The following is a 13,745-nucleotide window of genomic DNA, read 5'->3' as shown; positions in this document are numbered from 1 at the left end:
CATCAGTGCTGTATAGATGGAGAAGTCTTGAGGCTACTGTAAGAATAAGACTGAAAACCAGAGGCAGGAGGCTTAAGTCCAAATCCTGAGAACACCAGAGAACTCCTGACTCCAGGGAACATTAATCAATAGGAGCTCATCAAACACCTCCATAACTACACTGAAACCAAGCACTACCCAAGCTCCAGAGCAAGACATACCACGCAAATTCTCCAGGAACATAATCCTGAGCCTCAATATACAGGCTGACCAAAGTCATACTAAACCCATTGATATCTCAAAACTTATTACTGGGCATTTCATTGCACTCCAGAAAGAAGAAATCCAGCCCCACCCACCAGAACACTGACACTAGCTTCCCTAACCAGAAAACCTTGACAAGCCACCAGTCCAACCCCCTCCCCCTCACAGCAAGAAACCTCCACAATAAAGAGGAACCACCAACTGCCAGAATACAGAAAGGCCACCCCAAACACAGCAATATAAACAAGATGAAAAGGCAGAGAAATACCCAGCAGGTAAAGGAACAGGATAAATGCCCACCAAACCAAACAAAAGAGGAAGAGATTGGGAATCTACCTGATAAACAATTCCAAATAATGATAGTGAAAATGATCCAAAATCTTGAAAACAAATTGGAATTAGAGATAAATAGCCTGGAGACAAGGATCGAGAAGATTCAAGAAAGGTTTAACAAAGACCTAGAAGAAATATAAAAGAGTCAATATATAATGAATAATGCAATAATTGAGATCAAAAACACTCTGGAGGGAACCAACAGTAGGACAACACAGGCAGAAGATAGGATAAGTGAGGTAGAAGATAGAATAATAAATGAAACAGAGAGGATAAAAGAAAAAAGAATTAAAAGAAATGAGGACAGCCTCAGAGACCTCTGGGACAATGTTAAACACCCCGACATTCGAATCAAAGGAGTCCCAGAAGAAGAAGACAAAAAGAAAGACCATGAGAAGATACTTGAGGAGATAATAGTTGAAAACTTCCCTAAAATGGGGAAGGAAATAGTCACCCAAGTCCAAGAAACTCAGAGAGTCCCAAACAGGATAAACCCGAGGCAAAACACCACGAGACACATATTAATCAAACTAACAAAGATCAAACACGAAGAACAAATATTAAAAGCAGCAAGGGAAAAACAATAAATAACACACAAGGGGATTCCCATAAGGATAACAGCTGATCTTTCAATAGAAACTCCTCAGGCCAGAAGGGAATGGCAGGATATACTTAAAGTGATGAAAGAAAATAACCTACAGCCCAGATTACTGTACCCAGCAAGGATTTCATTCAAATATGAAGGATAAATCAAAAGCTTTACAGACAAGCAAAAGCTGAGAGAATTTGGCACCACCAAACCAGCTCTCCAACAAATGCTAAAGGATCTTCTTTAGACAGGAAGCACAGAAAGGGTGTATAAACTCGAACTCAAAACAATAAAGTAAATGGCAATGGGATCATATTTATCAATAATTACCTTAAATGTAAATGGGTTAAATGCCCCAACCAAAAGACAAAGACTTGCTGAATGGATACAAAAATAAGACCCCTATATATGTTGTCTACAAGAGACTCACCTTGAAACAAAGGACACATACAGACTGAAAGCGAAGGGCTGGAAAAAGATATTCCATGCAAATAGAGACCAAAAGAAAGCAGGAGTAGCAATACTTGTATCAGATAAAACAGACTTTAAAACAAAGGCTGTGAAAAGAAACAAAGATGGACACTACATAATGATCAAAGGATCAATCCAAGAAGAAGATATAACAATCATAAATAAATATGCACCCAACATAAGAGCACCACAATATGTAAGACAAATGCTAACAAGTATGAAAGGGGAAATTAACAATAACACAATAATAGTGGAAGATTTTAATACCCCACTCACACCTATGGATAGATCAACTAAACAGAAAATTAACAAGGAAACACAAACTTTAAATGATACAGTAGACCAGTTAGACCTAATTGATATCTAAGGACATTTCACCCCAAAACAATGAATTTCACGTTTTTCTCAAGCACACATGGAACCTTCTCCAAGATAGATCACACCCTGGGCCATAAACCTAGCCTTGGTAAATTCAAAAAATTGAAATCATTCCAAGCATCTTTTCTGACCACAATGCAGTAAGATTAGATGTCATTACAGGAGAAAAATTATTAAAAATCCCAACTAATAGAGGCTGAACAACACGCTGCTGAATAACCAACAAATCACAGAGGAAATCAAAAAATAAATCAAAATATGCATAGAAACGAATGAAAATGAAAACACAACAACCCAAAACCTATGGGACACTGTAAAAGTAGTACTAAGGGGAAGGTTCATAGCAATACAGGCTTACCTCAAGAAACAAGAAAAGAAGATGGCGGAGGAGTAGGACGGGAAGAACACTTTCTCCCCCACAAATTCATCAAAAAAACATTTAAGCGCCGAGTAAATTCCACAAAACAACTTCTGAATGCCGGCAGAGGTCATCAGGCACCCAGAAAAGCAACCCAAGTCTTGGAAAGGAGGTAGGAAAAAATATAAAAGACAAAAAAAGGGACAAAAGAGGGAGGGACAGAGTTCCGTCCCAGGAAGGGAGTCTTAAACAGAAAGAAGTTTCCAAATACCAGGAAACCTTCTCACTGCCGAATCTGTGCCGAGCCTTGGACGCACAGAGGGCAACATAACAGGGAGGAAAAATAAATAATTAAAACCCACACATTGCGAGCCCTACGGTAACTCCCCCAGCGGAGAAGCAGTGCAGACGCCTGCATCCGCCATTAGCAAGCGGGGGCTGGGCAGGGAGGCGCCGTGCGGGCTGCATCGCAAGAATCTGGCCTGAATACCCTGAGTGCTATCTGAGCGAAATAATCTGGGCTAGCAAACCAGACTGTGGGATATCTACCACGCGAAAAGCCAGCCCTAACCTATGACACCGCCAGGCCCATGCACGGAACAAAGGACTGAACAGAGATAGCCGGCGGCAGACCATCCCCCTCCGGTGACAGGCAGCCAGAGCCGGAAGGGGACAATCGCAGCCCCAGAGAGACATTATCCATAAAACTGTAAACAGGCTTCTTTGCTAACTAAAACTTCTTGGGGTCTGGACGGTCAACATCTGCCTGAGAAGGTGTGCCGGTGCACAACTAGATAACCGAGTGGCGGGGAGGCGATAAGTCGCAGCAATCGTGCGCGCAAAACACCTCATCACCTGAGCTGCTCGGATCTGGGAAGGGCACAAAACGCAGGCCCAACCGAGAGTCTGTGCCTCTGAGGACTACCCAAGTGCCTGAACCTGAGCGGCTTGGACCTGGGAAGTACAGGCAGCCCAGGGCCGGCCGCGGATGGTTCCCAGTGGAGCAACCTAGAGCCTGAGCAGCGTGGGCAGAGAGGCTACACGCGCCGTGAACGGGGGGCAGACCCAGTGTGGCTGAGGCACTGCAAGCACACGTCAGTGTTATTTGTTTGCAGCATCCCTCCCTACCTCCCCTCAGCGCGACTGAACAAGTGAGCCTAAAAAAAAAAAAAAAGTGTCCTCCACCGTCCCCTTTGTGTCAGGGTGAAAACCAGACACTGAAGAGACCAGCAAACAGAAGAAGCTATAACAGCCTTGGAAGCTACAGGCAATAGATTAAAACCCTGTGGTTACTACCATCTACATAGGAAGGGGCCTATAGATCTTGAGAAATATGAGGCGGACCAAGGAACTAGCCAAAAATGAACTGAACCCACAATACTCAACAACAAAACCGGAGAAAGTCCTAGATATATTTTTACTATTTGTACGATCATTCTTTCTTTTTTTTTTTCAATTATTTTTTTAATTAAAAAAAATTTTTTAAGTCCTCTATTATTCCTTTAATTTCCACTTTTATAACCGATTACTTTGCAAAAAAAAAAAGAAGACCCTATTTTTTTTAAAGCAAACTTCATATATATATATATATTTTATAATTTTTTGATCTTTTTTTCCCCTTCTTTTCTTTAACATTGTATTTTTGAAATTCCAAACTCTACTCTAGATTTTTAATTTTAGCTTTTTAGTATTTGTTATCAATTTTGTACCTATAGTTTTTTTTGTTTTTGTTTTTATATAATTTCTGTGACCCTTTTTAATTTTTTCTTTTTCTTTTTCCTCTGTTTCTTTCTCTTCTTCTTTTAAATAACATTGTATACCTGAAATTCCAAACTCTACTCTAGATTTTTAATTTATGCTTTTTGGTATTTGTTATCAATTTTGTACCTGTATTTTTTTTTTTTTTATAATTTCTGCGACTTTGTTTGTTCTTTTTTTTTTTCTCTCTCTCTCTCTTTCTTTTTCTTCTTCTTTTTTTAACATTGTATTTTTGAAATTCCAAACTCTACTCTAGATTTTTAACTTTTGCTTTTTGGTATTAGTTATCAATTTTGTACCTATATTTTCTTTATAATTTTTGCGACCTTGTTTGTTTTTGTTTGTTCCTTTTTTCTCTCTTTCTTTTCCTTCTTTTCTTTAACATCGTATTTTTGAAATTCCAAACTCTACTCTAGATTTTTAATTTTCGCTTTTATGTATTTGTTACCAATTTTGTACCTTTAAGAACCCAATCTTCACTACCCATTTTTCACTAGGGAGCGAGATTACTGGCTTAACTACTCTCTTTCCCTTTGGACTCTCCTTTTTCTCCACTAGGTCGCTGGTGTCTCCTCCCTAACCCCTCTCTACTCTACCCAACTCTGTGAATTTCTGTGTCTTCCAGACGGTGGAGAACACTTAGGGAACTGATTACTGGCTGGATCTGTCTCCCTCCTTTTCATTCCCCCCATTTATCCTCCTGGCCACCTCTGCCACCTTCCTCCTTCTTCTCTTCTCTGTATAACTCTGTGAACAACTCTGAGCGGTCCAGTTGTGGAGTCCACATAAGGAAGAGATTACTGAATAGCCCACTCTCTCCTCTATTGATTCCACCTTATCTCATTCGGGTCACCTCTAACTCCCTCCTCACTCTTCTCTTCTCCATATAATGCTGTAAACCTCTCTGGGTGAAACAAGTTTCAGGGCAAGACATACCAAGCAAATTCTCCAGCAGCAAGGAACACAGCCCTGAGCTCCAAATACAGGCAGCCCAAAGTCACCCCAAAACCATAGACATCCCATAACTCATTACTGGACATTTCATTGCACTCCATAGAGAAGAAATACAGCTCCACCCACCAGAACACTGACACAAGCTTCCTTAACCAAGAAACCTTGACAAGCCACCTGTACAAACCCACACAGAGCGAGGAAATGCCACAATAAAGAGAACTCCACAAACTGCCAGAATACAGAAAGGACACCCCAAACTCACCAATTTAAACAAGATGAAGAGACAGAGGAATACCCAGCAGATAAAGGAACAGGATAAATGCCCACCAACCAAACAAAAGAGGAAGAGATAGGGAATCTACCTGATAAAGAATTCCGAATAATGATAGTGAAATTGATCCAAAATCTTGAAATCAAAATGGAATCACAGATAAATAGCTTGGAGACAAAGATTGAGAAGATGCAAGAAAGGTTTAACAAGGACCTAGAAGAAATAAAAGAGAGTCAATATAAAATGAATAATGCAATAAATGAAATTAAAAACACTCTGGAGGCAACAAATAGTAGAATAACAGAGGCAGAAGATAGAATTAGTGAATTAGAAGATAGAATGGTAGAAATAAATGAATCAGAGAGGATAAAAGAAAAACGAATTAAAAGAAATGAGGACAATCTCAGAGACCTCCAGGATAATATTAAATGCCACAACATTTGAATCATAGGGGTCCCAGAAGAAGAAGACAAAAAGATAGACCATGAGAAAATACTTGAAGAGATAATAGTTGAAAACTTCCCTAAAATGGGGAAGGAAATAATCACCCAAGTCCAAGAAACCCAGAGAGTCCCAAACAGGATAAACCCAAGGCGCAACACCCCAAGACACATATTAATCAAATTAGCAAAGATCAAACACAAAGAACAAATATTAAAAGCAGCAAGGGAAAAACAACAAATAACACACAAGGGAATTCCCATAAGGATAACAGCTGATCTTTCGATAGAAACTCTTCAAGCCAGGAGAGAATGGCAAGACATACTTAAAGTGATGAAAGAAAATAACCTACAGCCCAGATTACTGTACCCAGCAAGGATCTCATTCAAATATGAAGGAGAAATCAGAAGCTTCTCAGACAAGCAAAAGCTGAGAGAATTCAGCACCACCAAACCAGCTCTCCAACAAATACTAAAGGATATTCTCTAGACAGGAAACACAAAAACGGTGTATAAACTCGAACCCAAAACAATAAAGCAAATGGCAACGGGATCATACTTATCAGTAATTACCTTAAATGTAAACGGGTTGAATGCCCCAACCAAAAGACAAAGACTGGCCGAATGGACACAAAAACAAGACCCCTACATATGTTGTCTACAAGAGACCCACCTCAAAACAGGGAACACATACAGACTAAAAGTGAAGGGCTGGAAAAAGATTTTCCATGCAAATAGGGACCAAAAGAAAGCAGGAGTAGCAATACTTATATCAGATAAAATAGACTTTAAAACAAAGGCTGTGAAAGGAGACAAAGATGGTCACTACATAATGATCAAAGGATCAATCCAAGAAGAAGATATAACAATTATAAACATATATGTACCCAACACGGGAGCACCGCAATATGTAAGACAACTGCTAACAAATATGAAAGGAGAAATTAACAATAACACAATAATAGTGGGAGACTTTAATACCCCACTCACACCTATGGATAGATCAACTAAACAGAAAATTAACAAGGAAACACAAACGTTAAACGATACAATAGACCAGTTAGACCTAATTGATATCTATAGGACATTTCATCCCAAAACAATGGATTTCACCATTTTCTCAAGTGCACATGGAACCTTCTCCAGGATAGATCACATCCTGGGCCATAAATCTAGCCTTGGTAAATTCAAAAAAATAGAAATCATTCCAAGCACCTTTTCTGACCACAATGCAGTAAGATTAGATCTCAATTACAGGAGAAAAACTATTAAGAATTCCAACATATGGAGGATGAACAACACGCTGCTGAATAACCAACAAATCACAGAAGAAATCAAAAAAGAAATCAAAATTTGCATAGAAACTAATGGAAATGAAAACACAACAACTTAAAACCTGTGGGACACTTTAAAAGCAGTCCTAAGGGGAAAGTTCATAGCAATACAGGTATACCTCAAGAAACAAGAAAAAAGTCAAATAAATAACCTAACTCTACACCTAAAGCAACTAGAAAAGGAAGAAATGAAGAACCCCAGGGTTAGTAGAAGGAAAGAAATATTAAAAATTAGGGCAGAAATAAATGTAAAAGAAATGAAAGAGACCATAGCAAAAATCAACAAAACCAAAAGCTGGTTCTTTGAGAAGATAAATAAAATTGACAAACCATTAGCCAGACTCATCAGGAAACAAAGGGAGAAAAATTAAATCAACAAAATTAGAAATGAAAATGGAGAGATCACAACAGACAACACAGAAATACAAAGGATCATAAGAGACAATTTTCAGCAATATATGCAAGTAAAATGGACAACTTGGAAGAAATGGACAAATTCTTAGAAAAGTACAACTTTCCAAAACTGAACCAGGAAGAAATAGAAAATCTTAACAGATCCATCACAAGCACAGAAATTGAAACTGTAACCAGAAATCTTCCAGCAAACAAAAGCCCAGGACCAGACGGCTTCACAACTGAATTCTACCAAAAATTCAGAGAAGAACTAACACCTATCTTGCTCAAACTCTTCCAGAAAATTGCAGAGGAAGGTAAACTTCCAAACTCATTCTATAAGGCCACCATCACCCTAATACCAAAACCTGACAAGATGCCACAAAAAAAAAAAAAAAGAAAGAAAACTACAGGCCAATATCACTAATGAACATAGATGCAAAAATCCTTAACAAAATTCTAGCAAACAGAATCCAACAACATATTAAGAAGATCATACATCATGACCAAGTGGGCTTTATCCCAGAGATCCAAGGATTCTTCAATATCTGCAAATAAATCAATGTAATACACCACAATAACTAATTGAAAAATAAAAACCATATGATATCTCAATAGATGCAGAGAAATACTTTGGCAAAATTCAACATCCATTTATGATAAAAAAAAAAAACCCTCCAGAAAGCAGGAATAGAAGGAATATACCTCAACATAATAAAAACTATATATGACAAACCCACAGCAAACATTATCCTCAATGGTGAAAAATTGAAAGCATTTCCCCTAAAGACAGGACAAGACAAGGGTGCCCACTCTCACCACGACTATTTAACATAGTTTTGGAAGTTTTGGCCACAGCAATCAGAGCAGAAAAAGAAATAAAAGAAATCCTTATTGGAAAATAAATAAAACTCTCACTGTTTGCAGATGGTATGATCCTCTACATAGAAAACCCTAACGACTCCACCAGAAAATTACTAGAGCTAATCAATGAATACAGTAAAGTTGCAGGATATAAAATTAACACACAGAAATCCCTTGAATTCCCATACACTAACAATGAGAAAACAGAAAGAGAAATTAAGGAAACAATTCCATTCACCATTGCAATGAAAAAATAAAATACTTAGGAATATATCTACCTAAAGAAACAAAAGACCTATTTATAGAAAACTATAAAACACTGGTGAAAGAAATCAAAGAGGACACTAATAGATGGAGAAATATACCATGTTCATGGATCAGAAGAATCAATATAGTGAAAATGAGTATACTACCCAAAGCAATCTATAGATTCAATGCACTCCGTATCAAGCTACCAACGGTATTTTTCACAGAGCTAGAACAAATAATTTCACAATTTGTATGGAAATATAAAAAACCTCGAATGGCCAAAGCTATCTTGAGAAAGAAGAATGGAACTGGAGGAATCAACCTGCCTGACTTCAGTCTCTACTACAAAGACATAGTCATCAAGACAGTATGGTACTGGCACAAAGACAGAAATATAGATCAATGGAACAAAATAGAAAGCCCAGAGATAAATCCACACACCTGTAGACACCTTATCTTTGACAAAGGAGGCAAGAATATACAATGGAGAAAAGAAAAAAGCCTTCAGAATGGGAGAAAATAATAGCAAATGAAGCAATGGACAAGGACTTAATCTGAAAAAATATACAAGCAATTCCTGCAGCTCAATTCCAGAAAAATAAACGACCCAATCAAAAAATGGACCAAAGAACTAAACAGACATTTCTCCAAAGAATTCAGATAGCTAACAAACACATGAAAAGATGTTCAACATCACTCATTATCAGAGAAATGCAGATCAAAACCACAATGAGGTACCATTTCACACCAGTCAGAATGGCTGTGATCCAAAAGTCTACAAGCAATAAGTGCTGGAGAGGGTGTGGAGAAAAGGTAACCCTCTTACACAATGGGAATGCACCAACTAGTACAGCCACTATGGAGAACAGTGTGGAGATTCCTTAAAAAAAAAAAAAAAAAAAAAACTGGAAATAGAACTGCCATATGACCCAGCAATCCCACTGCTGGGCATACACACTGAGGAAACCAGAATCGAAAGAGACACATGTACTCCAATGTTCATCGCAGCACTGTTTATAATAGCCAAGACATGGAAGCAACCTAGATGTCCATCAGCAGATGAATGAATAAGAAAGCTGTGGTACATATACACAATGGAATATTACTCAGCCATTAAAAAGAATACATTTGAATCAGTTCTAATGAGGTGGATGAAACTGGAGCCTATTATACAGACTGAAGTAAGTCAGAAAGAAAAACACCAATACAGTATACTAAAAGATATGCAGATGACACCACCCTTATGGCAGAAAGTCAAGAGGAACTAAAAAGCCTCTTGATGAAAGTGAAAGAGGAAAGTGAAAAAGTTGGCTTAAAGCTCAACATTCAGAAAACGAAGATCATGGTGTCTGGTCCCATCACTTCATGGCAAATAGATAGGGAAACAGTGGAAAGAGTGTCAGACTTCATTTTTTGGGGCTCCAAAATCACCAGATGGTGACTGCAGCCATGAAATTAAAAGACGCTTACTCCTTGGAAGGAAAGTTATGACCAACCTAGATAGCATATTCAAAAGCAGAGACATTACTTTGCCAACAAAGTTCCGTCTAGTCAAGGCTATGGTTTTTCCAGTGGTCATGTATGGATGTGAGAGTTGGACTGTGAAGAAAGCTGAATGCTGAAGAATTGATGCTTTTGAACTGTGGTGTTGGAGAAGACTCTTGAGAGTCCCTTGGACTGCAAGGAGATCTAACGAGTCTATTCTAAAGCAGATCAGTCCCGGGTGTTCTTTGGAAGGACTGATGCTAAAGCTGAAACTTCAGTACTTTGGCCACCTCATGTGGAGGGTTGACTCACTGGAAAAGACTCATGCTGGGGGGGATTGGGGGCAGGAGGAGAAGGGGACGACAGAGGATGAGATGGCTGGATGGCATCACCGACTTGATGGACATTAGTTTGAGTGAACTCCGGGAGATGGTGATGGACAGGGAGGCCTGGCGTGCTGCAATTCATGGATTTGCAAAGAGTCAGACACGATGGAGCGACTGAACTGAACTGAACGGAACGCATATATGTGGAATTTAGAAAGAAGGTAATGATAACCCTGTATACGAGACAGCAAAAGAGACACAGATGTTTTGAACAGTCTTTTGGACTCTGTGGAAGAGGGCGAGGGCGGGATGATATGGGAGAATGGCATTGAAACATGTAAAATATCATATGTGAAACGAATCGCCAGTCCAAGTTTGATGCATGATACAGGGTGTTTGGGGCTAGTGCACTGGGATGACCCAGAATGATGGGATTGGGAGGGAAGTGGAAGAGGGGTTCAGGATGGGGAACACATGTACACTCATGGCAGATTCAAGTCAATGTATGGCAAAACCAATACAATATTATAAAGTAAAATAAATAAATTAATTCATTTTAAAAATTAAAAAGTTTAGATTATAAAAAAAAATCAAAGTGCATCAAAAACTGAATCTTACTACAAAGAAAATTAACAACGAATTTTAAAAAGAAAGTATGGGAGGATGCCAGGTAAAGATAGCAACTCACTGAAAACTATAAAGGGATACATTGAATCGTGAAGCAAATGGAGGTCACATTTCTATGATTTTAAAATAGAAGGTATTATAACATATTTGTATATTTATAGGAAGAGCCCAGGATGGAGAAACATTTTGATGATGGAGCCAGGGAGTCTGGGCCCAATGCACAAGTGGAGAGTCCTGCCTTCAATAGGATGAGGGAAAATATATCCATAATAGGGGGAGAAAAGGCACAGTATGTAAACACAGAGGTGGCAGGTTGATAGATACTGCAGTGGGAAGATGAAGAAATTTCCTTTTGATTGCTTTTCTTTTCCTCAGTGTTCTAAATTAAGAGCAACAAGAGAAAAGTTTGAGGAGAAAGGAGGGAGTATGAGGAAGTGGTCATCAAGAATGGAAGAGCTTTGACTCCAAAAGAATAGGATTGTGTGGCACCTCTGATAGCCACCTAAGATTGGTGTACTATGTTTAGAAAAAAATAAAAGCAGCAAGATTGTGCCTTTTGTTTCGGGTCACATTCAGTTGCTCAGGCACAGGTGTAAAGCATGCAGAAAAGAATGTTAGTCAGAAGCGCACTATGGGTAAGAGAGGTGATTATGTATTTGAGAGTATTGTGATGAAATCTGTGAAGTGAGGACACAGAGTGTACTAATTTACAATGGAAAAGTAAGACTGGGGAGTGGAAGGCACGTTGAATATGGAGCATTAGACAAAGTGAGCTGGAAATATGCTGTAATTGGATGGGAAGGTGGATGCTGAAATCAGACTTTGGAAGTGGGACAGTTGTTGGTAATCACAAGTTTTGGGGTTTGATGGTAGAAATAGGGGAAGCCAAGGAAGGATGGGGGCTTCCCTGATGGATCAGATAGTAAAGAATCTCCCTGCAATGTGGGAGACCCAGGTGATTCTTGGATCAGGAAGATTCCCTGGAGAAGGGAATAATTACCCACTCCAGTATTCTTGCCCAGAGAAAGAATTCCATGGACAGAGGAGCCTAGCAGGCTACAGTCCATGGGATTGCAAAGTCAGAGACAACTGAGTTACTAACACACAACACAGGAAGAAAATAGAGAAATCATTTTAATGATAAGAAGGGAAAGAGACTAAGAGGCCAATTTGTTGTATGAATTATCTTTGTGGCTATCAAAACCATCAAGAACAAAGTCAGAATCAATAGAGGAAAGAAAGACAGAAAGTGAACACTTGCTATGAGATAAAAAAATAAAATGGCAGTTTTCTTCCAAAATCTGGCTCTCCATTATCTATAACTTTCTGCCCAGCTCTGAGCCCTCAGTGGGGAGTAAAGCTCTGAGCACACCTGACTATCACTGGGCAGAAACTCAGTCCTGAGAAACCCCAAATCTTCAGAAGGCAGGGCGCTAGGGGATAGAATCCCACACCTTTCTCTGAGTTGTCCTACTCACCACAGATCAACAGCAGAAGCCTCAGGAACATGAGGACCAGGTTGGGCAGTGGACATGGAACTGAAGGTACTGTCTCATCAAAAAAGAATTCATCTTAGAGTCAAGAGGATGTGGCTTGTCAGAAGTTTGAGGAAGTCAGGATCAGAAGTCACATGATCGGAAGCACACATGTACAGAAATAGAAGGAACAAGAGTCTCCTGAGAGCCACTCTATTTCGTCTGCTCTGGAGGTCAAGAAGATTAAATACACTCCTGTTTATAGCTTGGTTCTATTTCCAAATTTTGAAGACAGTGCATATTAATACATCAGCACCTTCTTTAAGAACTCAGGTAGCTTAAAGTAAATTTCCCAAAGGCAGATTCTGACTGATGGGCGTCTCATCAGGCAGTGGTCCTGCTGAAATTCAAATGGCATGTTTGTCACCTTTGGTAAGTGTGTCTTCTCAACCATATCTAATCAGCACATCCTTTTGCCTTGCAGCAGCCTCAACTGTAGTCACCCTACACACACAAGTGTCACTAAGGCAGGGACGAATGGGCTGTCACCCAGGTTGTGGGTAATGTGTGACAGTAGTTGCACATGATTGAAACAATCATCATGTGTTGATTGAAACATGAAATCAACCACTGGGCATGAAAACAACTGAAAAATAAAATCATGGGAAATTACAAACTAAGAAACATTTATAAGTGAAATTCAGGAACTATGCATATGCAAATTATCTTCTGGGCATTTGACGTAAGTTCACCATTATCACTAACCCTGGCATTTGTAATATGGTTCCTCCCCTCTCCCAAAATTAGGATATTTGTAATCTCTCCCATTTCTTCCCTTAACACCTTGGGGCTACCAGTTCTCCACACTTGAAGACTGTATGTAACTCAGACTGTGCATTAGAAGGGAATAAGCCATCTTAATTTTCAACATTTCTTCAATCTTTGAGTATGTAGAAGTAAGAATGTGTGGAAGCTAAGGTATTAGGGGATATGGGAAGATGCTTTTCAGTAATGACATCCAAGTCCAGGTATCGAGTGCAAAGAGGAAGATTAAGAAAAGAAACAAATGGTCTAATAATAACCTAAATAATAACCTAAATAGAAATGAATTTGTAAAAGAGTAGGCATTGGAGAAGGAAATGGCAACCCATTCCAGTGTTCTTGCCTGGAGAATCCCAGGGAAGGGGGAGCCTGGTG

General features: G+C 39.1%; 1 protein-coding gene across 3 annotated transcripts in view; it reads right to left on the bottom strand.

Annotated features, from left to right (window-relative positions):
• FCRL1 (Fc receptor like 1) overlaps positions 1–12,740 on the bottom strand; it is a 34,051-nt gene extending 21,311 nt beyond the window's left edge. The window contains exon 1 of one of the 3 annotated variants that reach the window (XR_011565266.1): positions 12,552–12,740. Coding sequence is in view for 2 of the 3 variants with exons in the window: in XM_019988573.2 (XP_019844132.2) it covers positions 12,552–12,582 (31 nt within the window). In the remaining variant the exon portion in view is untranslated. The remainder of the gene's footprint in view (positions 1–12,551) is intronic. The other 2 variants (XM_019988573.2, XM_019988565.2) reach the window with 2 other exon arrangements.
• Positions 12,741–13,745: the final 1,005 nt, after the last annotated feature.

This window comes from Bos indicus, chromosome 3 (assembly GCF_029378745.1).
Source record: "Bos indicus isolate NIAB-ARS_2022 breed Sahiwal x Tharparkar chromosome 3, NIAB-ARS_B.indTharparkar_mat_pri_1.0, whole genome shotgun sequence".
NCBI classification, from domain to species: domain Eukaryota; kingdom Metazoa; phylum Chordata; class Mammalia; order Artiodactyla; family Bovidae; genus Bos; species Bos indicus.
Note: the sequence above shows the minus strand (reverse complement) of the source record. Positions and strands in the feature narration are given on the sequence as shown.